Source organism: Buteo buteo, chromosome 21, assembly GCF_964188355.1.
Source record: "Buteo buteo chromosome 21, bButBut1.hap1.1, whole genome shotgun sequence".
Classification (NCBI taxonomy): domain Eukaryota; kingdom Metazoa; phylum Chordata; class Aves; order Accipitriformes; family Accipitridae; genus Buteo; species Buteo buteo.
The window spans coordinates 1,638,122-1,665,631 of record NC_134191.1 but is presented as its reverse complement, the minus strand read 5'-3'; the positions used below and the strand labels follow the sequence as shown (position 1 = coordinate 1,665,631).

Here is a 27,510-nt window from a genome sequence, read left to right as displayed (position 1 = left end):
GTATTTCTGTACCTTATGAAATATCTATCCAATTCCCTTGTAGGTGATTCTGTTGATCTCTAATACATCATTAAGAATTCACTGTGGGATAACATAAGAGAGGTGGTGATGCGAGCAAACAGGACTTTGTTTGAACACCAGTGGCTTTAGTAATTGGTAAATAGAGTGAGAGAAACTGAGGTGAACTGTAAATAGGTTAATGGTTTTGAAAATTTTCTGTTATACAAATGCCCTTCCTTAGATGTGCTGCTTTTGTTCACTGCTCAGAAGAATTTCTCTTGTGGTGTAACTTTTGCACACAGCAACAGGTTTGCCATATGTAAACACCTCATAGACTGTGGCAGAGCTGTACAGAAATACTTTCTATTGCTCTTAAAATTTATTTACATGAAAACTTTCTTTGTTAATTCTTTTGCCTCATTTTCTCATTGTCAACATTTGATTCTTGAGTATAAAAACCAGCTTGAAATGCACTACTTCTAGAATTTCATCATGAAACATAATAAGGAGGGATTATCAAAGTACTTTAGAAGGATTTGTTCTCATCATTACCTAAGACTGATGGGAATATTATTCCCTAGTCTTTTAAGAGCCCTAGAGCAAGAATTGCAGTAATATTTGTTTTCATATGCACCTTTCAGGACAGAAATAGGGCACATGCTGGTAGATTGACACCTCGAGAAAATCTACACAAAGCTACTGATTTAGCAGTGTTTAGTTTTCGGAAGGGCTGGCGAGGAGGAGAACAACAAGCACGGGTATTATTTTGTTACACATCCCTCCATGTCGATTAGCTAGCCGGCACGCTGCGAGGCCGCTGACTGCTGCGGGGCAGGCAAGACCTGAGGCTGTTGCACTACCCCACAGATGCCAGCTCCTGACGAAATGGAGTGAAACTCGAATTCCCCCTCCAGCCGAGTGGAAATCAGCAGGAAGATTAATTCCTATTATCTTTGCAAGCTTTGAGTCATAATCTGGTCCTATTTGGTATCTCAGGTAAAATTTTCTTCCTGTTCAGAACAATGTGAAAATGAAGAAAGTGTAGAGGATTTTTGCCCAGAGAAAACAGCTAGTTAGTAACTTCAAATAATTTTAATTCAAGGCAACAAAAACAATTATATGCAGTTCACAGGATGCTGAAGCTGTTTGTTACGCAATTTAAGATGTACATGGTGAACAAAGAGTAGTTGTACTAACTGATGATTAAATCCTGACATGATAAATTTCTACATGAATAAAATCTGAGACCTAAACAGATTCGAGATTTGTTAGTCATCCATCAGTTCACACGAAGAGTTTTGCAGCCAAGTGAAAAGTCTTCAGGCATCTTATTTTTGTAAAGTTAGGTTATTGGCAGGATTTTGCAATTTGTGTAGACTGACGCTGCACTGCCAAATTAGATGAGTTCAAGAGGCTTTATCAAAGTAGGGTGGTTTTTTTTCTATTGTCAGGAAATCATATCAATAAAACTTAATAGGAAGTTGAAAGTAAAAATGCAGCAAACTGTGAACTTAATATTACCCTGGTGGGAGCTCATTAATATCTCAATAGGTATACTCATGCGTTATCTTAATTGCACAGGGTCCTTAGGAAAATTGCCTTTTCTGAAGTTTTCTGACTGCTGTCATTTGGTGGGTTGGGTTCAGGTGCACCATTTTATTAATCTTTTAATAAGTTACTGTGGAGATGTAGCCTAACTCAATCACATTTGAAGTAGCATAGTAGCAATAATTACTTTTATGGTTGCACGGATTTGCGAGGTTCTTGGCTGTGCAAGTGAACTTGCAGGCAGAGTTAGGCAGAGGTGATGAGGAGGTAGGCAGTAAGCCCAATGCTTCTGGTGGGTATTGCATCTTTAGAGAGAGTTGGTTTGTCTCCTGGCACTGGGTCTCTTGTGTGTTTCCAGTTGAGACACTTGGCCATTAGCAAGGAGGTCGCCACTTTCTGTCATTTTGTTTGAAAAGAAGGGTCTGTAGAAGAGTGAGAGGAGGATAAGGGATGAGGCAGTAATACAAAATAAGATTGAAATGAAGAATTGGAACAAGAAGTTTGTATTTCAGTTGCTTTTTACCCTGAAATACGCAGTTCCAAACCTGATGTTGGAAGGTATTTGTTGTTGCAAAGAGTGACTTAGGAGACAGTCAAAGAGTCATGTCGATCCTTGGTGTGTTTTCTGTTGTGGCTTTTGGTGCAGGTGCTCACAAACAGGCCCTGCTTTTCAAGCAAGACAACCAAGTGTGATCCAGAGAGAACGTTTCATTAACAGAAGAAAATAAAATAAATGAAGAATAGTGTTCAATGTTAAAAATAAATTAACATTAATCACTGACTAATGCAATGTTCTCAGCATTAATCATTCACTCTTACTGTAATCAGAACATCAGCCAGGCAAACGACATGTAAAACTCGGGAGTGCAATGTTTGCCATAGTCCTCTAAACATGAAGAATGCCTTCAGGAAAATTCTGCCTCCCCCATCAGTGATCTGCTTACTCATCTGCCAACACCTGAGTGTCCTTCAGAAAGCTCCAGCTACAACTGTGTCTTGTTCTGGTGGGGAAGGCTCAGGCGGGATGCCTTTTCTGCAAGCACTTGCTGTTGTGCAGTACATGAAGGAGGACCACAGGCTTTTCTCACTCACAGCCTTGCTGTGGAAGGGCCAGGGGGATTTTTATCCCCTGTGCCTTATGGATCACAACTCTTCTTCTGCCAAGATGTTAGAGCCATTTGGAAAGCAGACTGTAATTCCCTAGAGCTTTTTGATGTTTCAAACATGTTTCAGAACAGAAAATAGGAAAAATGTGATGGACTAGAAAGCTTGCTTCTTTAAACTAAAGTTTTGAATGTGAGATATCAATGACAAAGAGCAGATTTTACCAGAATGAAAGAAAAATAAATCAGTTAAGGGACAATATTTATCTGGTTAATTAAAAAATAACTAACAACCAACCTCATTAAAAATACTCAGTGCTGTGATCCTGACATGAAGTCATTGTAATGCTTGCTGGGTTTGTGGACATCCCAGTTCTTCCCATGGCAGCAGGACATGATGTCTCAAACTGGACCCTTGCAGGACCAAAAGGAGAACGAGTATGGCTTAAGAAAAGAAGAGTGACGTGTTTAAAAACTTGTAAAAATGGGGAAAGCTACAGGGAAGGCGGAGTGCAGACCTTTTTATTTAGGTGCTCTCTACTTGGTGTGTAAGTTGGGTGAAGTGGATAAACTTCCAATTTTTCATGTGGTTAGACCATGGCGCAGGCTAGCCAGTACTGTCCGATGGCTTTCGTTTGCAAGCCTGAACCATATCAGCAGCTTTCAAAACCAAAACAGAAAAAAAACCAGCAGTGATTGGTACATCTGAGGGGACATTTAAAGGACACACTAGGTAGCAGTAGGACTACATTTAAGGTCATCGACTGCTCAGGCATCCCTGGCACTGTACTGCAGCTTGTTCTGCCTTTTGCTTATTCATCTCGTGTCTGCGCATGGACGGCAGAGTTCCTGTTGTAGGGCTGATCATTCAGCACCTTTTGGCAGTGCTGAAGCATGGGTTTTACAGACTGATCAGGGTGGAGAAGACTTGGTTATTAAACGTCCAGCTATTCAACTGCAGTTTTGTGTTGATAGCTTTACTAAGGCTTTTTCTGCACCTTGGAGTCAGTCTGCACCTGCAACCAAAGTCTGCACCTTGAAATGCAGTTTGTGTGCATCTGGCCCCTGGGGCAGGAGGTTTTTTGCAGGATGTGAGCCAGGGGGCTGGGGAGGCTCCAGCCTCCTGCCCCAAGGGGGAGGCCTGGGCCAGTCTTGAGAGCCACCAGCATGTGCTTGAGAGAGGTGGACCAAGGGGATGAATGAATGTCATGATCAGAGAGAGTAATCAAATTATAGCCCTTCTGGTTCTCCCTTAGGCCCCACTCATCCTCCTCACACGGTGAGACCATCTGCATCATCTTTGGGAACAGAGAACAGCAACATGTGGCCAGCTTGGGGTTGGGTCTTGATGAACGGGGTCAATCCATTTTTATTTTCAAATGCACTTCAACGTTCACAGGATCTGAAGGCGCATGTCTGTGAGCTTACCTGGTGAGCAGCCATCAGTACACATCAGCAATGTATGTTGTCTTTTGGATGTTGGTCTGATGAGCATAAGCCCTGTGAAGAGATTTCAGAGAGGAGAGGGTGCCTGGCTATTGAGATTTGCCTGGCATTAACATGACGTTGTGTTTTTCAAACTGAAGTCACTCTCAGTAAAAACAAAACAGTAATGCGGAGGAACATATGGTGTGAAATATGGGAGAAAGGTTTCCAGCTGAGGCTGTGGGAGGTTTGTCCACATATATGAACATTAAAAAAGGAAGAGAATAAGAAATGCTGAATTGTTAGATTTTAGCTGATGCAAACAGATGTTCAGTATGGACATCTGGGATGCCGCCTGCGTGCACGGGAAGACATGCGGAAAGGGAAAATATCTTTTGTAGGTGTCTGCAGCATGCTCTGGCATACTGGACAAAGCTGAACTCTAATGGCTGCAGTCTATGTTGTACCCATTCAAGGACTTTTCTCCCCATATTCAGACAAAATCTTATGAAAATTCTACTCCTCATACATATAACTTTGTTATTTTTATATATCCTGTAAGAAACATTGGTAAAAAACCCCAATATATACTTTTTATACTCCAAGTGATTGAAACAGCCAGAAGTGGTTAATATTTTATGGACAGAAGAAAAAGACTAAAAAACCAAAAAGTCTCCTAAGTAATATAAGCAATGGAGCAAATTCTGTAGAAGCATTGCTTTTTGTAAAAGTGCAGAATATGCTCCTTTTGATTTTCAGTTGAAAAAGCAGTTGTTGCCAAGTTGGAATACAAACATTGTCCTAGATAAAAATTCGTATTTCATCCTTTCTTTTATTTATAATTTAAAAAACCAGCACTCAGCTATCTCAGTACAGCTCTGTGTGTGGGACTGTATGTTGTGTACTGGATGCTTGTCCAATTAATAACGGGTAAACAGCACCCATAAAGTCAGCCTGGTTAACTGTTCCACTTAATATAATATCATCCAATGAATAGATGAATTAAGCTGATAAGCAGCTGAGCAAGCTCTGTTAGCTGCTTTGTACAAATGAGAAGAGAGCGATCCTAAAATGTCACCAATCATTTATTATAACAGCAATCGTAGGCACAGACAAATTAAGAATTTAACTAATTTTTGATGGCCAGGGTGCCCAGCATTTTCTGTGCAACCGCAGCAGTTGGTGTTAGCTGAAAGTCATCCCTAAGGTAGATTAAAAATAAAGAACCATGATAAATTGGTGTAATCAATCTATTTGTCTTTGAGAGTGGTCCCCAAGCTTTGCTGGCCCCTAGGCGAAAGACTGAGCAAGTAAATCATGTACCAGTGGTCAACACCACGCTGTATTCTTCCCGGCAGCCTCAATTTTAACTTTTTTAATTTTCTGTGACTGGAGCATTTGAAGGTCTTGCTGGCAACGTGCTGTCCACAAGCCACAGATCTAAAATAAATCTGGCAAGACTTTGTAGATGACTGCTGTCTTGCATTAAAAACCTAAAGCATCCCAGCTTTCAGCTTGATTAGCCACCTCTCTGGTTGTAAACCCAGCAGACATGCAAAGGAGTGACATGACACATCCGAAGGAAAGGCTGTGCCAAGTGATGGGGGATTCGGTTCTCCAACATCCACAATGACAGCCCAAGCACCCGCTGAAAGTTTAAGTGTTTGCTTAGGTTTAATAATTCATAACAACTAAGATTGGTACTACGCCTGGGACCAGATTCAGCAAGTGCCCTGCATAGGGGTCCTGCCGGTGCACGGCTTTGAACAAGGGCCATGAGCCATGTTTTGCTCTACGCTGATGCTGAGTGAAGCTAAAGAGATCTTAAATAAGTCATGTGCTATGGTTTGTTATGGTTTATAATAAAACAGTAGATATTGCCTTTACAAACAGGAACATGTCTCAACAAATGTCGATGTATTTAGTAATTTTGGATGGTTTGGCTAAGTTTGCTTATCTGCTGAGTCTTCAGCAGCAATGTTGCTTTACAGGTCTGCTTTTACTCTGCTGTAGTAGTTATGAATGTACATACAGATGCACAGACATAGTGTGTATTCTGTGGAAATGCTGCATTTGCTCTCATCTGCTACTGAGCTCTGTGGGAATCGAAGGTGCCAAGCCCTTTGCAGTATTGAGCCTGGGGAAATATAATGTTTATTCTTCTGAGAAGGCAGGAGAGCTAATAAATACTTGTAGGAAAGCTGTGCAGAGACAGAATATGAGAATGCAGAAGATGCTTGTACCAAGGCATGAAATACTGACCTTTCCACAGTCTAGAAGTCTCAAATCATTATATATGGTCATGTTTGTGTATATTGCAAGTCTCTTTTTTCCCTCCTTGGCATCTCAAGTGAGAATTATGGCAGGTTCCTTAATTTAAGAAGCAGTCCCAGACTGTTACTCAAAAAATTGCATAATGGGTTTGGGGATTAACATTCTGTCAGCTTGATAACTGTTTAGGGACCTTTGTTATCAAGGAGAAAATAGCCCTGAACAATATTCTGGTCTCTCTGTTATAAAAAGTAACCAGCAGTCTGCCTCGCACTCTGCCATGAGAAGGAAAAGCGAAAGCTGGTTTGTCATGGGCAGGCAGAGTTTTAGGACAGAGTTGAATCGTGACCAGGTTGTCTTTGTGAGACAGAGATCTCCATGCTCAGCAATCTTCATGACTGTTCTTCATGAGAAAGAATAAAAAATAAACATCCTTTTGTTTAAATCTGCAGTGGCAGTTTAATGTTTAAGAGCTTCATCCTCCAAAAACTGATGAAGGGTCCTTCTGGCTTTCAGCCAGCGAGATTTAAACTCGGTTGCGTTCAGGATCCCAAATAACCTGATGCTAGTAAAATCTGATGCTAGAACACCAATAAAAAGGACATAGTGAGAAAAATGGTTTGTGTGTGCTGTATTTGATTAAGATTGCCTGAAAGGAAGAAATTATAAATGTGCACATATACGGTTGTTTTCAATTGATTAATGATTTTTTTTGTGTAACTTGAAGTCAATGAAAAGATTGTTTCTTTGGTACATTTTAAAGGAAGGGGCTGGAGAAATACAGATGGATACAATGAAGACAAACTGAGGCTCAGCTGAAGCTAACTGCTTTAGCTAACTTCTGCAAGAAGTGCAATGAGTATATGAATATGTATATTTATCAGAAATTATTTTTTTCTACAGATCCCACAAATCAGTTATGCCTCAACTGCACCAGAGTTGAGTGATGACAGGCGCTATGATTTCTTCTCACGTGTGGTTCCTCCAGATTCCTTCCAAGCACAAGCAATGGTGGACATTGTGAAAGCTTTGGGATGGAATTATGTGTCCACTTTGGCATCTGAAGGGAATTATGGAGAAAAAGGAGTCGAGTCCTTCATGCAAATTTCCAGAGAGGCAGGTAGGCAATGCCCGTCCTCCCTCCAGAAAACGCTATAGAAGTAATGAATGTTATTTTGTACCAAATGTTATATTCTTTTTCTAGAACATCTATTTGATTCTAAAGTTGCTCCAGTTCTTTGCAGTGGCTCCTAGATACTCTTATTCCTAAATTGCTTATGGAATTTCAGAGAGTTTGAAACCTTAGTGTTTTTCAATCATTTCTGGAGAAAATAGAAAACCCTGAGTCTTATGAAGCTCCTACTATTCCGCTGGATGGCATTATATTATGTTGACATGGGTAGAAAACAGATTTTAAAATGCTGAGCTTTTATCTCTCCACAGCTAGAAATTCTGTGAAGACCGCTTGTTACCAGACATTGACTTGTGTCATACTATTGCTGTTCACCTTTCAGATCGCTGCCTGATTTGTATTGCTTTTCTTTAGTATTTCTCTTGACCAATTCAGGTGAGAAAATGAATAATCTTTTACTTGAAGGCTCAGAGATTACTGACCTGGGGTATGGAGGCAACAAACTCAGCAGTGTTGTGCAAGGCACATCAGACCTTTGCTGTGATGCATCACATTTTTCTTGTTACTTGTTTCATTTAGTGGTGTCCCAGGAAGGCCAAACTGTGTTGGACAATGTCACTTGCCAGTGAGAGGTGTTCCAAGGGGACAGGGAGATGCTGTGTCTTGCGCTGGGTCAGGTTTATGGTATCAAGTTGAACCTTCATAATTTTGTTGGAAGAAATCTCTAATTCTACAGCTTGCTTTCCTGTTCTGGTACAAAACATAGAGGAGACCTGTCTTAAGGTGTGACTGCTGTGCGCTCATACCCTTATCCCCATGAGTTGTTCTTCAGGGTAAATAGTTCTAAATTTCCCCAGGGACACCAGAACATAGGAGGACTTTAGATGGCACTTCAGGGAATAGACGTATAAATCCACGGCAAGCTGATTTGCAATCCAGAATCATAAAGGTTTGAAAATTGAAATATTTAAAGTTCATTGCTGTGCTGGTAAGGAAAAAAAAAAGCAGATTATGTCATTCATTATTGGTGATACATGGAAGGCCTATCTCCAGAAGCCTTCAATGATATATATCCCAATAAGGAACCTATCATCATTGTACAAGAATAAGCTCTATTGTGTTCCCAAAATGAACTCACAGATCTCCTACTCTGTAGCTGCCCTGGCATTGCGTTAAATAAAAACATCACAACACGATCCACAATTCACTTACTGAATTACATAAATCACCAGCCAGATTAGTGAGTGCATGAAAGGAAAGGACTAGGACGGGACAGGCGTTGCTCTGAAGCGGCCGTCGGAGGTTTCCATCTCCTCGGTTGTTGCAGAGCTGGTTCCACAGCATATGCTCTGCTTTTGCAAATCGCCTGTGCTATCTGCGAGGTGGAGTGACAGCTCGCTCCCAAACTGATGGATCGCTCTTGGCAGCATAATCCAAAGAGTGAGTAGAGAAGGCGGCTGTGCTTAAAAGAAAGGGGCTTTAGAGAGGGGAATCTGGAATTGTTTCATTATGTTGATATCACAGAAGGAACCTATATTTGCATAAATTTGTCTGTTCGTTCGAATGCATATTTATGTGGTATTAAAGAAAATGGGTTTGGATTTAATACCTCAGGAAGTGACAAATGCCAGTGTTTATTATAATTTAAAATTGACTTTATTTGCAAATATCCACTGTTGCGAAATCGTACCAGAAATGTGTTCTCCACGCCAAGGACAAACTCTAGCTGAATAATACTGTATCATTTTATAGACCTTCTGTAGAATTAAATTAATGATAGGAGCTGTTCATGTGGTTAACATGTAATTCAACATCCTTCATAAAAATAAAGCATAAAACCAAAAGAATACCCTGCTTTAAACAGCTTTTCATGCAGGGTGATAGAGGTCACACCTACAAGATTAAGACACTAACAGGGATAGTGCATAAACTTTCTTTCATATATGCAGCCTGCCTTGTCTGGAAACTGGAATAATCCAATCCCCGGTGCTGCCTCCGATTCAGTACAGCCGCTTTTTCTTCTTAGGGCTGCGCTGAATTTTTTTGTGTTACACAGATAAAGCTTAGGTGAAGTTCTGAGGGGATTTAATACCTGTCAGCAAGTTCCCTGGGTTTTTAAAACCCTGGGAAGTGCAAGATCCTGTTGTCTAGATATTTAATGGAGCAGTGCTGCCTGGAGATACAGGTCCCAACCTTGATCCCCTACAGGGAAATGGCACCTTGTCCCCCGACTTCAGGGATCGGTTGTGACCATCTCCCAGCTGCTGTTTTGCAGGGTCATGCTGCAATGGGATTTGCCCGTGCTCTGGGGGACATGCCCTGGGGGGTTCAGCCCTTTTTGGGTTGCTTTCCTGGTGCCTGATGTGGCTGTGTCTCCTTGGGGACATTTTATGCAAAAGCAGTGGTTAACCAGGCTGTCAGATGGTTGCTGTAGTATCAGGGTTTGGAAAGAGCCTCCTCAAGAAGCAATAAGCAGCAATAATTTTACTGACTCAAGTATTCAAAAAGCGAGTAGATGGGGTACTTCAGGCCATGGTTTAGTGGGCATGGTTGATGGTTGGACTCGATGATCTTGAAGGTCTTTTCCAACCTAAATGATTCTGTGATTGATTGTGCCAGTTCTCCCCAACATGGCCCCTTAGGATCATGCACATCTGCCAGGAGCTGGAACAGTCCTGGAGCAGAGGTAATTAGTCAAAGTTTGAGACACAGCGGCAATAAGGAGTCATTATTAGCCCTCAGACAATTGCCTTATATCTCATAATCAGTGTATTTTGGCAGAAAGGAAGATTTACTCCATAGGTACCAACACGTTTATTATCTTTGGCCTCGCATCTGTAGCTATCTAATTATCCTTAATTCAGTGTGTTATCCAAACTTGTTTCTGATTCAGCCAAGATCTTAGGAATTGTGAGGATGAGTAGAAAGTGCTATCCTTGCTTAGTTTTCAAATATGCTTTAGCATATAAAGACTTTGCTTGATCCTTTGAGTTAATAATTCTTCACAAAGTGACTTTTATTATGAGTACTTCAAGGGTGTTTGAATATGTCATTGTGGCAGGAGATGAAGATTTGAAACATGCTCTGCAGTCTGTGGGATTAATAAATTAGGGGAATGGTCTAATTATGGAAAATCTAAAGGACAATTTCAGATTATTAATGAAACTAGCGAATACTTGAATTTCAAAGATTAATTCATCTTTGATTTTTTTTAAAGATTAATCTGTACCAGAAGGTTAATTGCTATCCGTAAGAAATATATATATTGAAGTCGTTAGCAAAAGACCACTTGAATGCCTCCTAACAGATAAATGAAAGATCTAGTATGCGTTTATTCATCTTTTTCTCCTCCAAAAATTGCCCATTTTCACAGATGAGTACACTGGCTGCTTTGCTTGTGGAGACTTTGATCCTCACTCCGCAGGCTGCAGCACAAACGGTGTAAGGAAGGGGATGCCCGGATCTGCAAACCTGTACACCTGCTGCCTTTAACTCATTTTCTGCCCTTCCAACTCCAAGTTGCTCCCTTGTCCAACTTCACCTCAGAAATAAGTATTTCTGCTCAGCAAGGCTGATTTTGAGCACAGTTCTGCTTGTTTGCACAAACTAGACCTGTTGTATTGTAGAGCAGTGTGTCAGTAATAGAGTATCTTAATGTACAAGCTAAGAATTATTTTAGATGATGATGTTCTCAACCATTTGGAAGGACTGGAGAAGAAGAATTCTGGAAAAGCATGCCTTCTTCCTCTAAAGACATGATAAAAAGGGATTAAAGCTCTTGTACCAGTGTGCCAATATGATTATATATACTGAAGTTTCTTCTGAAGACTTTTAGTTGCAGTGTCATATTTGTTAAAAGGCTATCATCACCTTGACAGAACAAAAAAGCAGAATAAACTTTAATCCACTTTAACATAGGAAGCACAACACTTGTGACAGTCTCTTTATCTTCTTTTCTCCTTTTTTTGCTGAAGACTTTTTCGAAATATTCATTTCTTTAATTCTTCTCTCTCCATGATCCTCAAGTGCTGCACAGACATCTGTTACGTAAGGTTGAGAACATCTGCATGCAGCGGGGACGGCCTACATGTACACGCTGCAGGAGCTGAATTTGCTCAGAAACAGAAGAAACATCAAAAAGTATTCATTGGCAGGGCAAAGAAGAGACCCTTGAAATTTTGACTCTTCTCATAAGTAGAATTTTTTCCAGCAATGATACTAAACAGTATTTCTTTACTATCCCTCAATATAAATTTTAATTTCTTCTTTACCTTGTTTTTCCCAGCTTTATATTTGCTAGTAAAAACCATATGCATACACACACACCTATACGAGACATATTGCCCTTATGTCTAACAAGTGTCACTCCACCCAAATCAGATGAACCACTTTTTTGCATGCAGTTATAATCTGTGCATTAAATAGTATAATCTTCTAATGCATTGGTTTCTTTACAAATTAGCTATGTACAATTAAATACTCCTACAGAAATTATTTTCTATGGGTTTGTTATCTGTAGCAAAGACTGTTTTAAACCCCTTTAGCCACCTAAATCTGAAAATATGACGGCTTTTCCTAAAGCCTTGGTATTTTTCTACACTGACTTTTGTTTCTAAAAAGATCTGAATCTTTTGATTTGGGTTTTTGGTGATCTGAATCATCTCATGATACTCTCTGTGAAATCCTCAACGTGGTATATCATAATATGGTGCTCTAATTCAGTACTTATCTTCTATGGAAGCTGACACTGTTAAAAGCCAAGAGCTGCTATATCATCCCTCAGTGATTCACGCAGCATTTTGTAGGCTCGTGTAGGTCTGTTCAACTGCCTGCTATGATCCTGAATCTGCATTTTTGTAATAGAATGTAATTTTTATGCTGTCTGTTGGGAATTCCATTAGCACAAATTAGTGCTGGATAACATGAGAGTTAAACCATTGCTACGAGGGAGTTGTACAACTGTGTTTTAAGAAGGGAGAGGAGACTATTCTGTCTCTGTATCTCAAATAGAGTACCAATTCCTACTGCCAAGTAGAAAATCCTGATTTTTTTTTTTTGTCTTACATTCTGATGTTAATGAAACATCTCTCTTTTTTTCTTGATCCATTAAAACCCTACTGAATGGATTTAGAATACTCATTACAAGGAGCAGTCACTTTACAACATAACCCAAGGTTAAAAGAAGCCCAAAAATGAGAAAGGAAGGTGAAAAAAGTTAGTGATGCCACTGTGATACACTGTGGTGGGCAAAGATTGCATTGGCTATGTTAATAAATAACAAATACTTATGATTCATTAGTGAAGCTTTGCACAACATACTGGCAATGGGTGATACTACACATCATCCAGTGATGCCCAAAATTTATGTTCTATGATTTCTATTCTTTGTGGCAGTTAGCAGAACCCAACTTTTATCAGAGTCACTGTTCAAATATTCATGTGAATGAGTCATTGTTTTGGAAGAAGATGGGCTAAGGTGTTGTACTGTCCACTGTGATGACTGTTTATTTCTTTAGCTGAAGGAATAGCGTTTTGCAAACTGTGTTCATTGGATCTCCCTCTGCCTTAACCCAAGGGGAAGAAACCTCCTACAGCATTTCAGTTAGAGCAAACAGCTGACCTTACATGTTGACAAATTCGTCTATAAATACATTTTTGAAGTGCAGTCCAAAAGCCAGCCTAAGCAAGCCAGACATTGTCGAAGTTGTGTTTAGCACGTATCTCAGGTGCTGTCACTTCAGGGATCAGCAGCTCTCGGGAGGGTCACAGACCCCAGTGCTTTTATGGAGTTTGAGGGTATAGAGCATGGTTCAAGGCTTATGGAGTTTTCCCAGTGAATTACTGGTCCTGCAGACTACTCCCTTTGGTGTTTTTCTGCCTGGTGGGCGGCTCAGTGTCTACAGGAAGCGATGGAGGTCTCTGGGGGAATGGAGAGGCAGCAGTGCAGGGCTGTTCCTTTGTCTTTGGTTGTGTTAAATGATTATACTTTCAGATGGGAATGGCCTTTATTCATTTACTTGAGAGCCTGTGTTCTGGATCAAATATAGTGAAAATAAGTACATAAACCAGTAATGAAATCAAGTAATTTATATCCGAGCACTTCAAGTGGTTTTCATTTTACTTTCTATTTTTCTTAAATATCCATGCATCTGTCCCTTTTGGTGTTCAGTGATGTTATGTTAAATAACAATGTTATGAAACCTATTCTTTTCCTTCCTATGTTTTGTCAAATAACAAATGTTTTGTCATTTCAGAAAAAAGTCAAGAAGAATTGCTTTCTAAAGTTGTGCCAACTTGTGTCCTGTAGTCTGTTAGGTTTAATAGGATTTTCTTTTAATTGTAACTGATCTAGTAGAAGATGCACTGGACTTGATCCTCAAGGGTGTTTTGGTTTGCATTTAGAGTTTAATAGTATACTTCTCTTAGTGGAAAAGAAAAACCAAAGTGCGTCTCTGCAAAGTAAATCTGTTACTCTGTGTGCATGGTCTATGCGCTGTGGCTTTTTTTTAATAACTTGTGAGAAGTGATGTTGTTCGGAGGAACGAATGGGTGATGTCCTTAAGGTGATGACTGGACTTCTGACTTCCCTGTGATATTGGCTAAAACTGATTAAGTGCCTGGCTTAGATGTTGAAACCCTCTAGGCATCTGCCTGTATTTTTAGGTTATCAAAATGTTATGAATACAATCTTTACCTCTTTAGCAAGGCGTCTTCCTACCTAAGACATAACAGATGTCCTAAGTTAGTTGGCTCTGTTCCCTGTGCAGTAACGAAGAGTGATGAGATCTGAGTTGCCCTTTTGAAACATCTATATCTCTCTCTTGACTACACAGGGAGTGTAGGCACTGAATATAAGCATGCCATTAAAGAATTTGAATTTAAAAAAAAAATCCAATCATTGCTATGTATGTGATATATTTATTTTCCTATCTTTTGTCATCATTGGAAGATTAATACCTGGTGTCGATTTATAGGGTTCTTATGATCTCATCTGGAAAGCAGTGAAGCTGATGGGCATTAGGAACTGTAGAATGGTTTGAGTTGGAAAGGACCTTAACTATAATCTAGTTCCACCTCCCCTACCCTGGGCAGGGACACCTTCCACTAGACCAGGTTGCTCAAAGCCCCATCCAACCTGGCCTTGAACAATTCCAGGGATGGGGCATCCACAACCTCTCTGGGCAACTTGTTCCAGTGCCTCACCACCCTCGCAATGAAGAACTTCTTCCTTACATCTGATCTAAATCGACTCTCTTTCAGTTTAAAACCATTGCCCCTTGTCCTATCAGTACATGCCCTTGTACAAAGTCCCTCCCCACCTTTCCTGTAGGTCCCCTTTAGGTACTGGCAGGCTGCTCTAAGGTCTCCCCGGAGCCTTCTCTTCTCCGGGCTGAACAACCCCAACTCTCTCAGCCTGTCTTCACAGGAGAGGTGCTCTAGCCCTCTGATCATCTTCATGGCCCTCTTCCAGGCTCATGCATGGAATACATGGTTTGGATACGTACCTGATAGCACTGCAGCATCAGAAGCCTGTCTGCCGAAATATTGTTATAATTCTGTGATGGAACTAGCAGGGGTCTGAGTAATTCCTCTTTCTCAAATAGACTCAAGAAAGATCAATAACATAGAATTTGGGGAGAAGGAAAGAGGTAAAGATATGACATTATGATTATCCTCGCATCTGCTTATGTGAAATCTGAGACCAGTTCCATGCTGATACATGCAGAAACTTGCACTCTGTCCTCCTGAATGATCTCACACAGCTGGTTTCTTGGCGAAGTATTGGATAGCTGTAACAGGCTGCTGTCACAATTATAGCATAAGTCACTTTAATGATAAATATCTGCCTTTTTATGGCATTTATTGAACGTTCGGAGATTGCATTTCAAGGACAGAATAAAATTCAAATAGGCAATTCTTGTTACTAAACAAATAACTGCCAGCATCCTTTAAAAATGTTACCCCAAATTTAATAAAACATTGCTTTCATGGTTATGTGAAATGTATCATGTGGATCAGCTGAACACAAGTGATACATTAAGTCCTCATTATCTCAAAGTAGAAAAATGTATTGTTGAGCCTTTATTTTTACCTGCAAAGTTGGACACCCCCAGGGAACACTCCTGCATTTTGCAATGTGCATGCCCCATGATGCAGAAGTGAAGAAGTTGGTTCGATGCAGATTCAGTAAGTTATTCATCCCAATCCAGTTTTTTTCATTTGTTCTTTGGCAGATTTTCTGCATCTCACAGGTAATACATTCCTCCTGGTAAAGATAGCAGTATGGAGTAGAATTGGAGAAGCAAGAGCATTTGGGTTTGTTCTGCATCCATTTTCTGCTGGGAAGAATAGAAATTTCCCCCAAAAAACAGTGCTGGAAATATTAAGGAAATGGACAAAAAGTATGTTAATGTGCATTAGAAAGCTTGAGGACAAAGTCCTATTGAAGTGCATGCAAAAGCTGACGTTTTGGGCAGGAGTAGGGGGAAAGGAGAGAGTTCAGGTTTACTGAACAAGAAAAGGAAGGAACAAGTCTGTGGAAAGAGCAAGAGAGGTATGAGGATTAGGAGAAGGAGAGACGTAAAGCTGAAAAGCCATAAAATGAAGGTTGATAGAAGTGGCTGGGGTTGCAAAGATTGATCCACGGCAGGGAAAAAAATACCTATGAATAAGGAAAATTTGCCACAGAGAGTGGGCTTAGACAATCACATTTGTTTCACCAAAAAAAAAAAAATAAAAAAAAAATTCAGAAACAGAATTGACTTTGATGGTGAAAATTTAAAACTTCTGGAAGATAAGTTAGTAATTCTTTCCAAAGTCCCTTTTTTCTGCCGGGGGGCAATGAACCAGACTTCCTAGACAGTTACATCTGAGTGCCTTTGCTCTTCACTACACTTTTTTCCTGCCTCCCAGCCTACCCAGGGGAAGAAGTGGAGCCTGTGAATCCTGGCTCCCATTTCGCCTCCGCCTTCGGTGCCTATTCCAGTGTGTGGTGCAAAGCGTCTTGTCAGTTTTCCTGAAGGAATAAAATGAATTTCATAAAAACCTTCTGCAGAGGAAGCCCCTGCTGTCATTTTGACTTTCCCCATGGAAAATAGAAATATTGTGATTACACTGAGATTTTCCCATGGGATATGTCTGTTTTGCAAAGTAGGATGAATTTGTTGGAACGTCATTTGGGACCAGCTCTAAATGCATTTCTGCATCTGAAGGGTAATATATAATTGAACGCAGTAAGTTATTCCAGTTTCTGTCACTGAAATCCTGCATCCCAGGAGGAAATACAAAATATTGCCTCATCTTGTACCTTCCATACTTCACAGTCCCTTTTCAGTTTGTGCTAATGCAAAGAACAGCTTTCATAGCCATGGGGGAGTAGCAGCACATAAATAATTCTAAGATGCCTCTTCCATCACGCGCCCTCCCCTGCCTTCTTCATTCCTTATCCTTCCTCAGACAACAGAGGATGACAAACGTCCTGAACCCTTCACACTCTTGGAAGATGGCTTTCATGCATTGCTAGTGATCTTCTGGGCGTGCCAAAAATATTCCCTGGTCTGTCTCCAAAACTATCTAAGCCTTCCTCAGACCAGCTTCCTTGTGTAGAAAAAAAGATCAATGAGAGGAGAAAGTCACTCTAACCAGGTATATGTACCCTGCTTTGCAAAATCATAGCAGGTAGTAAATTATCATCAATGGAGTTTATGCTCTTTTCTTACATGTTCTTAGGAAAGTTATTTATCAAGGCAGTGTTTGAAATACCTGGACTATTTGCTCCAGTATATTCAATAAGATATCTGAGCTGAAAATATGAACTGCAGTACGCCATTTTAAGTGGTTTACACATCTAGCCAGGACGTTGGGAAGATATATATACACTGTTTATAGTGCAGGCTGTTCTGTTTCCTTTCCCTTTGGTGTTTCAAGATTCATATATTTTCAATCTATAAGGAATCAGGAGGCCATCTGGCTTGCTCTCATAATGGAGACTACTGGCATTATTTTAACACTTTACCAATGATCATTATTTAAACAAAAACCTCATGCTGACAATACCCCTCCCTCTTTCCGGACAGGTGCCTTGGCTGGTCCTGTATCATGCGATGCTGCAGGTGTTTACATCCACACAGGTAACCTGATGTGCCAGCAGCAAATTGCCCTATGCGAAGCACGGTGCTTTCAGTATTCCCTGTTCGCATCGTATTTGGCCTGTTAATAACAAAAAGTTGGTAAAAAAGCAAATTATTCAATTATTATCAGAAAAAGACTTGGCATGTATTTCATTGTGTAAACATGGAGATGAAACAGATTAAACTTTGGGTAATAGAAAGGCAACTCAAACATGCAGATGTTCATTTGAAATTTGAATTGGATTTTATGCTGACACTGGATGCTGCAATACGCACTGAAGCCGTCTCCTTACCCGTGATAAACGGCAACACTTCACTAGGTTGCTGTTTGTTTGGGAGAGCCCAAGGGTGACAAAGAGAGCAGGCATCCGTAGTCTAGATTTGTTTTTAAAATAAGATGTTCTGCTTAAGGTTAGACACAGACATTGTTTTTGCTGCCTGTGAAACGCAGTTCACTTGCAGGAAACGCGGTTGCAGCGTGGGTCCCTTGGGGGCTCCGGCTCCGCTCCCCAGCGAGCTTGCTGCCACCCTTTAGGCAAATGCAGCCTGATGTAGGATTTAGTAGAGCTGATGAAGAGCGTCTCAGAGCTTGTCGCGCTGCTCTGCTCACCTGCCGAAGGCTGGGAGCCGTTCCAGTTGGCCGTTCCCCCATTTCTGTGCTTCAGCTGTGGTCTGTCGGTACTTCCTCGTGCTGCTTTGCGAGAGCGAGTGCCACGTTCTTACGGTGATGGAGCTAGGCGAGCCGCTTCTCTGGGTACCAGCACAGTCCTGCCGATGGCCTGGCACTGAGATAAAGGAAAGTGGCTTCCTATGAAAAATAAAAGGTAGAAGTGCTTCAGGTTGCTGCTTTACAATAGAAGACTTTATCCAGATGCGAAAAATCTGGAAGTGGCTATCTCAGGCTACGATCAAGAAAATACTCTCTTTAAGCATTGGTTAAAGATAAAATATAATTTAATTCCCTGAATGTATTTTGTTTCTCCCCTTAATTTCACTAATCCGCATGTCTAATCAACCCTTTAATTAACCCTCAGTTTATCTTATATCTATATTTCGTTCCTTTTCCAGCCTAATATTTTTTTTTTCCCCTTAAATCACTTTGTTCTCTTTCTTCACAAGTATCCCCAGCGCTGTCCTTTGGTCCCACGCCTGTTCTGCTTGTTCAGGACCTCCCCCAGGATAGGACTGACGTTCCAGCTGAGCAGAGCGGAGCAGGGAGGAGGCAGCAGTGCTCCTGCCTGCCTGCTCGGCCAGCTTCTGCAGAGCTCTGCTGTACCTGCTGCTGCACCAGCCCCGAGGAGAGCAGGTCTTCTCTTGCTGTCTCTGCCTGTCTGGGGCTAGTCAAAAGTACTTTCCTTCAGCTGGTGAAATTCTGGCTCTGCTGTAAAATGGTGTCTTCTCTACCTCAACCCTTGCATCGTGGCAGCGGTGGTATTACTGCATCAGTGAAAAGACCATTTCAAAGCAAGCGGGACTGAGCCCAGTGTACTCTCAAGGCGTGTCTATACTCAGTTACAATTAATTCTAATGGCTCAGCTTCCTCAAGACGAAGGCCCGTGTTGAGCTGTGTTGCTCAGAGCTTTCTAGGAGAGGTGTCCTCCAGTTAAGATCTACACCGGGAAGTCAGGAAGCTGACTGTGAGCTTGCAATGCAGTAATCCCAAATATAGCAGCTTTTCTGCTTAAAAAATGAAGGATTTCACTTAAATGATCATGTTTTAAGAAGAGTGCAGGGTACAGATGTGAAACAGCAGGAAGCTTTTTTTGACGGCTTTTCACTGACTTTTCTTTGCTGTTGATATATTTCTTTTAAAGCCAATTTTATATTCAGGCAAAAGAAAGTCTAGACAGATTGTCTAAAAACTTTTATTGGCTAATTAAGAACATACTGCTGGTGTATCACTGCTGGATAACATGTGGACTCTGGTTAAGAAATAGCCTTCATTTGTTGCAGCATGTGCCTTTTGCCAGCTTTCTTCTATTATTCTTTGGAAGGTCTTTTTTCATATCTGACTATTTCAAAGTCAAAACCAAATGCCACTTGAAGTCTTACGTTTGGACATCTGAATCTATATAAAGGAACCTGAGTGCCTTGGTTTTTTTCCAAAGTACTGAGCATTTGTGGTTTCCATTCAAATTGATTGGAGATGCAGTTGCTCTGTACGTGCAGAAATCAATCCAGCCTTAAATAGTTGTGTCTCAACGTTCTGGCCTCAGCATTCATGTAAGGTGGGAGGCTGACAACCCTGAAAAATGCAGCTCTGGTGCCGTCGTGCAGTAACCCGGTGACGAGTCTTATCAGAGGCAAAATCCCAGGAGTCGTGCTCCCAGAGGTAATACTGTTCGCTTTGATAAATAACTCATCTCTGGTCTGAGCCGGCTGGTTTATCAAAGAAGAGCTTTTAGTTGGAAGTTGGGGTGAGGCATGTTTCTTTGGACACTTCTGCATCAAAATGGGTCTTACTTTGCTAGCTCAAACTGTGTGATAAGGATAGTGTCCTGTCTACCCCGAGCCAGGATGAATTTAAGCTTGGCTATTCCCAGGCTTGAGTTTTTACCTTTTAGTAATTCCCTGAACCAGTTCATTTCTTGTGTTCTTCGTTCTTAGGAAAGCACAGCATATTCATTACAGCCAGAACCAATCTCAAACCTCCAATTGCTGTAATCAAATAACTTTTATTTATTAACATCAGGAGGGAAGACAGAGAAGCAGCATCACAAAATTGCAGCCAAAGTCGATAGTACACAAGCTGTTCCTTGAAATAAACATCTTTTGAAAAATCTCTACAGAAGCTCTGAGAAAGTATAGCCCCTCTCTAGGTTCTTCACACTTAGATGCCCTACAATGCCACCACTCCGTAAGATGCACTAAAAAAGCAATTAGCACTTTTGAGTGCTTTGCAAAATTTTATTAGTCTTCTGGCTCTTGAGGCTCTGGCGAATAATGCTGTTTCACTCGAGGTTTCTTTGATGCGGGTTTTTTCCCCCCAGTCTTTTCCAAGAACAAATACAAGAGCTGAGTTACAGTGCAATCAATCCAGCAATTTACAATCTTACTTCCTGAGAACTTAAAAACTCATTAAAAGCACCACCTCTTTTTAAAGCCACACCATGTTCTTCCTCTGCTTCCCTCTTCTTCCTTCCCTTGCATTTGTGTTACTGCCTCTGAGATTCTGGATTAAGGGCAGCAGAAACCTTGGTGTCCAAGGAAGTAATTCGTTTAACCTGAGAACAAATACATCTTCTAGGCCATCTCAGCCATTTCCTCAGATTTCACTGGGAAACAGGGAAAGATCATTGGCACTTTAGGAGTAAAAAAAAAACCACCCCACAAAAACCCCACAAACCCAAACAAAACCCAGTTGCTTGCAGTGGGAGAGACTGCAATTGCTGTAGCTTGGGACTGTGCCAAAACCCTCTTTTATAGAAATCCTGCTTTGGAGAAGTGCAATTATTTTATTTTTAATTTTTTTTTTTTTTTCTCCAGGGCTACTCATCCATTAAAGGGCCTTATTTATTTGTGCAAGGCTGAGTTGAAATGCCCAGAGCTGAGGGTCACAAGCTGACCAGGAGCAAACCAAATGCTTTGGAGTGCATGTGCAGCGCTCGGTTGGGTTTATTAATATTTATGGCTTGCACGAGTAACCTGTTGGCCACTGATTGCCTCCTGCCTGCCTGCCTGCGCGGAGGCAGCAGCTGACGTGGCCTTGGCAGCCCCAGGCAGCTGCTGACACTTCCCACCAGAGCTGCACACCCGGGTTTTGCCACTTTATTGATGCTGAGCAGGGCAGTGCTTGATGCTAAAGGATGTGTGCTCCATGTCGGTGAGCGGGAGCAGAGTGTGGCCCTGAGATAATCATCTTCCCAATTTTGGGTGGAATATATATTTCTTTTATATTTTATTAATCTCTGGCTTCTGAGCATTTCCAAGCTCGGCGAGCGCTCCTGCTCGGCAGCACGCCCTGCAGCGAGCAGAGAGCTGCATCCATGGTCGGCATATGCGACTCTTCTCCCTGGTTTCAGCCCTGTGTTGCACGTAAATGAAGCAAGATAACGTCGTGTTTTGTAGTTGCTGTTTGATTTTACCGAGAAATTTCAACGACCTCCTGAGCATGAAAAATAAAGCACATTCTTTTTATCATTTTTCAAATTCAAGCAGGTTTCAAAGCAAACCTATGTAGTTTTGTCAGCTTCAGAAAGCCTTTCTTAAAGCAGAATGCTATTGATTAAGCTCTAATGACATCTTTTTCTTAAAAAGGAGCCAAGAATCATAAACATTAAAGATAGGAAAGATGTAATTTGGATGTCATTAGTACTTAAGCTGCTTTTCTCTTTAGTACATGAATGTGCACAGGTGTATTAGCAGATGGGTTTGAATATAAGATTTTTCCTGCCCCATCCTATATAAAAAATGGTTGGAAATGTCTGGTATTGAAAGCTTATTTGCAGATATGTCCTTTGCTCATCTAAGCGGTTGTGTCATGAATTGATCTCCATGCAAGAGGAACTCTCTCTTTCTCTCCTTTTTTAACCAGCCAATCTCTCTCTCTCTAATGTTGCTTGCGATGGCAAATCCATATAAGAAAATCCTTTCCTAGCTAAGGTCTCGATCCCACTATCAACAGCACGCAGATGGAGGGCTGTTATCTGTTCGCTGTCACCTGCACGGTGGTGATCGAACTGGCCATGGGCACAGGGGCTGCCTGGGGACCCCGATATGGATGTGGGACTGCTCAGGCAGCAGCGGGTATAAATCACTGGTGTCCACTTCTGCTGCCCCAATAGGTCAGGGGCTGGCTTAGTGATTTTGGCCATGGCCTTCAGAGTCTCTTTAAGGGATTTGCCTCCAATTTAGCTTTCAATTTTAAGGAGAAAGCATACAATTATATAGATTTAAAGCTTCCATTCCTCTCTGCTCCAGAAGTAAAGATGTCTTCTGAAATTAATTATGTTATTCTGTACTTCAAGAGCATCTCTGCAGTGTAATACGTATTGGATATGGCTTAGTGTTCCTGCAGGAGACCCCTAAACATGCTTGTTCTGTGGGACAGAGAGGACAGCTGTGATTCACAAATGATGCATATCTCAGCCTTGCCTGTAAAATGAGTGCTGTGGAATAGACGGAAAAAGGAAAAAATCACACTTTTTCCCAGGTATGTTTATTACTGAAATATAGAGGGTTACCAGTTTCTTTTTCAAGTTTAGCAGGTACACTTTGTCTGTAGGTTTATTTACTGTGGTACAGAATTTCATTGTGTGCTGAATTACAGGGAAGAGCATTACTAGGGAATTAACCTAGCAAAAGTGGTTGACAGCTCCAAATATGCAAATACAGTCATATAAAGGAAACCAAAGATTTGGGGACAGGATCAGAAAAGTGCAAAATCGTAAATATTCAAAGGCGCGAAGTATATGACAATGACATGATCAGACAAAGAGTCACATTATTTTAACTGAGAGCCATATTTAGAACACCCTGGGAGAACATTTTCTGGGTAGCTAAGTCTGCCTAAGTGAGAAAAATGAATTACCTTCTCAACTTCTGCTTTTCATGATTCAATGTATGGACTTGGGGAAATGGTTTTAGAACAAAGATCAGCACTGTCATTACATCAATATGACTTACTGCAAAGTGTTGGGCACTGTGGCTGGAGATGGAAAAGTTGCCAGACTAAATTAATTAGAGGAAAAGCATGAAGAGTAATTGGCAATAAGTGCTCATAGATGTGGTCACTGGCATTCTAGCACGTAAGGAAGTCTGCAGTTGTCAAGCATATATCATACATGGGGAAAAAACATCTTTCAGTTCTGTGAATAACCTTTGAACTTCGTTAAAGATAGCTTTATGAATAAAGGATACCGTGGGTCTTTGAAATAATTTATTTCCATTTGCAAACTGTAGCAACTGACACCAAGTCAATAAAGGTAATATGTTATGGTGTCTCAAAGATTAACAGAAATTAGAAAAGTAGCTTGCACATCTCTTACAAATGTGTCTATCTGTTCCTTTAAGAGGCAAATTAATTAGATTGTAAAATTTAGCATCTTCCATGGAAAGAGGGTGCGCATGATGCTGCCCAGTCACACCTGCAACTCCAGCACTTCACCAAGAAGCATACAAAATGTAGAAGGAAGAGCAAACTCTGCAAACGTTCTGTGCTGTGGTTACAGGTGTATTCATGATAACACCTTCATACAGCGCAAACAGTCTTTACAGCAGGGATCCAGACATGGTCAGACCTACCTGTTGAGCTGTAGCCCCTCCTTTCCTATGTGCAGTTGAAGGGAAGACAGAACCAAATATTTTGTTACCCTCTTTGTTGGGGTTAAGGGTATTTTGGGGGGTTAGGAGCAAGAAGGGAGACTGGTTGTGTTCCAGGCCAGCTTGTAGCTGTTCATGCTGCAGGTTGCATATTTCTGGGACCATCTTCCTGCTCGTGTGTAGGGAGGTATGAGGGAGTGCTTGCAGGCAGCAAAGCAAGGCCAGCATCTGCTCTGGAGATCACCAGCAATAAATCCATCCCATCTCGTTAATAAGTCCGTGTCCCGTGGGCATGTAACTTGGCATGCCATCAGCACTCCAGAACATCAATTGACTGTGGCAAACTAGACAAAAAGGAGATACATTAGTCAGGGGGGATGAAGGAGATGATAGACGGCGACGTACAGAGCTCTGAGTCTGATTGGATTGTACGCAGAGCAGTGCATGGTATTACCTCCCAGCACTCTTGCCAGACACAGTTTCTTAAAATAGTTCAAAGAGAGTTTTAGGACAAGAGGAAGCATCATCAGAAAGGATCCTTCTTGCCAAGACCAGGGATAATAGAGGGATGCTTGAGGAAGAAAGGTAGGAGCAATTTGGGGCTTCCCTTCTTCATCAGGGGAGTGATGGGGCCAGATCCTTAAAAGAGAAAGAGAGCTTGAAGCTAAAGCAAATTGGAAATGAAGCAACTGAACAGATTGATTTAGTCAGTGAGGCAGGTTATTTAATGATGGCCTTTCAATTTAACTGGATTGGGCTGAGCAAGGAGTAATGCTGACGCCAGTGGTAATGGCCCCTCTTCTGCATCATTTCCAGATCATCATTAACAGGCGTTTGCCACTCTGTGGTTTTCTTTCTCTTCTTATTCCTGCTTGAACTACAACCTACAGTACAGTCATTGATCTCGTCACCACTTTAATTTGGATTGTTTGCTGTGAATTGTAGAGTTAGCTCTTCTTCAGTCAACAGAAACATATTCTTATATTTATATGCTGACTATCCTTAAGGAAGACCAAATGCTTCTCAGACTTGATTTAAATAAAGAATTAAACTGAGATTTTAGATAAGAGTTCTTAAGGCCTCATTAGTGATATTCAGGAATAGTTATTTTATGTGCATGTTTATGAGGAATTATGGCAGATAAAAACCAACATCCGAACTCAGATGTCTTTTTTAGAAAGGTCTTACTATTTTTGATATAAACATACCCATGTGAAAGAGAGAGCAATTTCTTCCCTTCCAGTCACATGTGGATTTTTTTTAATATTCTTTTAAGTGTATGGAGGAAAGAATGAATACCATTTAAGTCAAAGTGATTCTTCTTCCCCCACCATTTAAGTCATCAGTGCACCATTTGCAATGTCTTCAGTTTGCAATGTCAGACTCAGGGTTTCTCATCTTGCTTCTCAGACTACAGCATCACACAGCCTAAAACTGTGTGGGTGTCTATGTGTATATGTATATGCATATATATAGATGTATGACCTCATTCATGACTTAACGCATCACTTCGTCTGTGATGGGAATGGGTACTAGTATACCTGTATTAGAGATGGAGAAATAAGATACAGAGGAGCTCAGTGATTTTCTCAGAATGTCACTAAGAGCATTTGGCTGATAAAAAATTTGAATGTAGCTATCTCCAAATTTATTCTAAACTGCAGTAGCATGAGCTGGAAAAGCTTACAGCTTGTAAGTTTAAGACAAGAAAACTCTTCCTGATGAAATTTATTGTAAAAAAAAAAAAAAAAGGCAAAATCTCATGACAGGTTAAACAGCAGAGGATGCTGGGTTTGAGTTGCGATGACAGGAGTCGGTGTCACGCAGGGTTTGGAACAGGGGCAATGGTAGAGTGCCGAGCCAGCGCCATCAGATGCCTTGCTGCTGGGTAGTACCTAAAGATGCTCGAGTTGAAGTTTGGGTATTTCTGCGCAGCACCATGTGGCACAGACAAACACCGAGTGTTTGCACTGCAGTTCCAAGACTCGGGTGAGGCTGAGACAGCGGCTGCTCTTTGGTGTGCAGTACCCGGGCAGCCTGGCACGCGTGCTGTCCCGGTGCAGACGATGCCCTGCGGGCTGGCGTGCCCTGCATCCCCCGGAGCGGTGAGAGCACAGAGCCGCATGCTGCAGCGCAGGGCTGCCAAGGCCTAGTGACTTACAGTAAGGTGTTTTTTAAATAGCTCTTACACACCTAAGTGACTTAGCTGTGGAATTTCAGCCCAGTTTCTCTTCTGCTTGGTCTGGGGGCATATCTTTTTTTGTTCAGGGCAAAATTCCAGCTCTTGGAGCTGTTTGAGAGATTTCTAATCCTATTACAGTGGAATGGTGAAAGTTTTCTTTGTGAGTCTTTAAACATCCTTATCAAGTGTAAATGTCTCATTGCTTTGGCAGCTGATGTTTTCCTTGAAAAATTAACTCTTCTATAAAAATGACATACTTTCAGTGAGATAAGCCATTTGATTCTGTCAGTTCATTTTCTGAGCTTCCAGCCCCAAATCAAATTTGTTTAAAGGGAAGCTGTTCGGTCATCAGTTAAGATACTATACACTATTCATTTCCATATTATTTAAATAGAATATTATTATACCATTCTCCTTTGCATGACAGGCTAACTTCTTTTCAATAAGTTTTATGTAAACATTCAAGGACTCATCTTTTCTGTGAAGATAAAACAAGGAAACACACTGGCAGCAAAATGGAACTTGGTCAAATGTGGAAAAATATTGACAGGAAAAGGGACAAGATTGAAATCCGACGTTTGGGTTTTTCACATCACCTTTGGTATTTCTCCAAAGTGCCTATAGGTAGTCTTGCTTTCGTTATAACTAAATCTTCCATTTCCATTGATCCAAATCTTCTGCGTCCGTCAAAAAGCCCCAGTCACTGGGAGAAGGATTCCAACACTGGGAATAACATGCTGCTGATGAAAAGATAGATGTGCAATTGCTTTTGATATATAATGGGTTTTTTTATTTGTTCCATATGCAAACATTTTTGTATTTGGCTATCGCAGGGTCACTAGGTATAAACCCAAACTGCCTAAACAGGACATTTGTGCTACAGTTTGGGGAGCTGCAAAGCAGTGGGGATGGGGCGAGGACGCGGGCTCCATCGATGGGCAGCGCAGCCCGGCCATGGGCCGGACCCCACCACGGCTGGCCGAGCTCTGCAGCATGGAGGCAGATGCGGGATGTCCGGGAGGATGAATCCTGCTGGGTTGCCTGGGGATTGTCAGAGTAACTGTGAATGTTGTGCCATATCATTCATAAAAATGTTTCTGAAGAAGCTTGGGAATGGGAAAATCGATGCAAATAGTGGTGTTTCTCTCCTGATTTCCTGCGTATGGATAGGAGCCCCTGTGCTGCGGGATGGAAACAAGCCTGGTCGGGGAGGGAAGGGATGTAATTATTCAGCACTGGACAAACCCTGAGGTTGCTTACAGAGACTTAATCCTCCCCAGAGAAGTACAAGTGTGTTGAGAGAGCGCATTACAGTTAAACTTGATTATAGAGAGCAGCTCAGTATTTCTGATAAAATCATTAATCTAATTTTTGTCTAATTATTTCTATTCTTTATTCACCGTTACAACCATCCCACATTACTTTCAAGCTGGTGGTGAGGCTGAGAAGGCTGATTAA

General features: G+C 41.2%; 1 protein-coding gene across 2 annotated transcripts in view; it reads left to right on the top strand.

Moving 5' to 3' along the window:
- The window catches only part of GRM7 (glutamate metabotropic receptor 7), a 308,320-nt gene that overhangs the window by 99,445 nt on the left and 181,365 nt on the right, over window positions 1-27,510 (top strand). For both annotated transcript variants that reach the window (XM_075052544.1, XM_075052543.1), the window contains exon 2: window positions 7,251-7,467. In XM_075052544.1, the coding sequence (XP_074908645.1) occupies window positions 7,251-7,467 (217 nt within the window). The remainder of the gene's footprint in view (window positions 1-7,250; window positions 7,468-27,510) is intronic.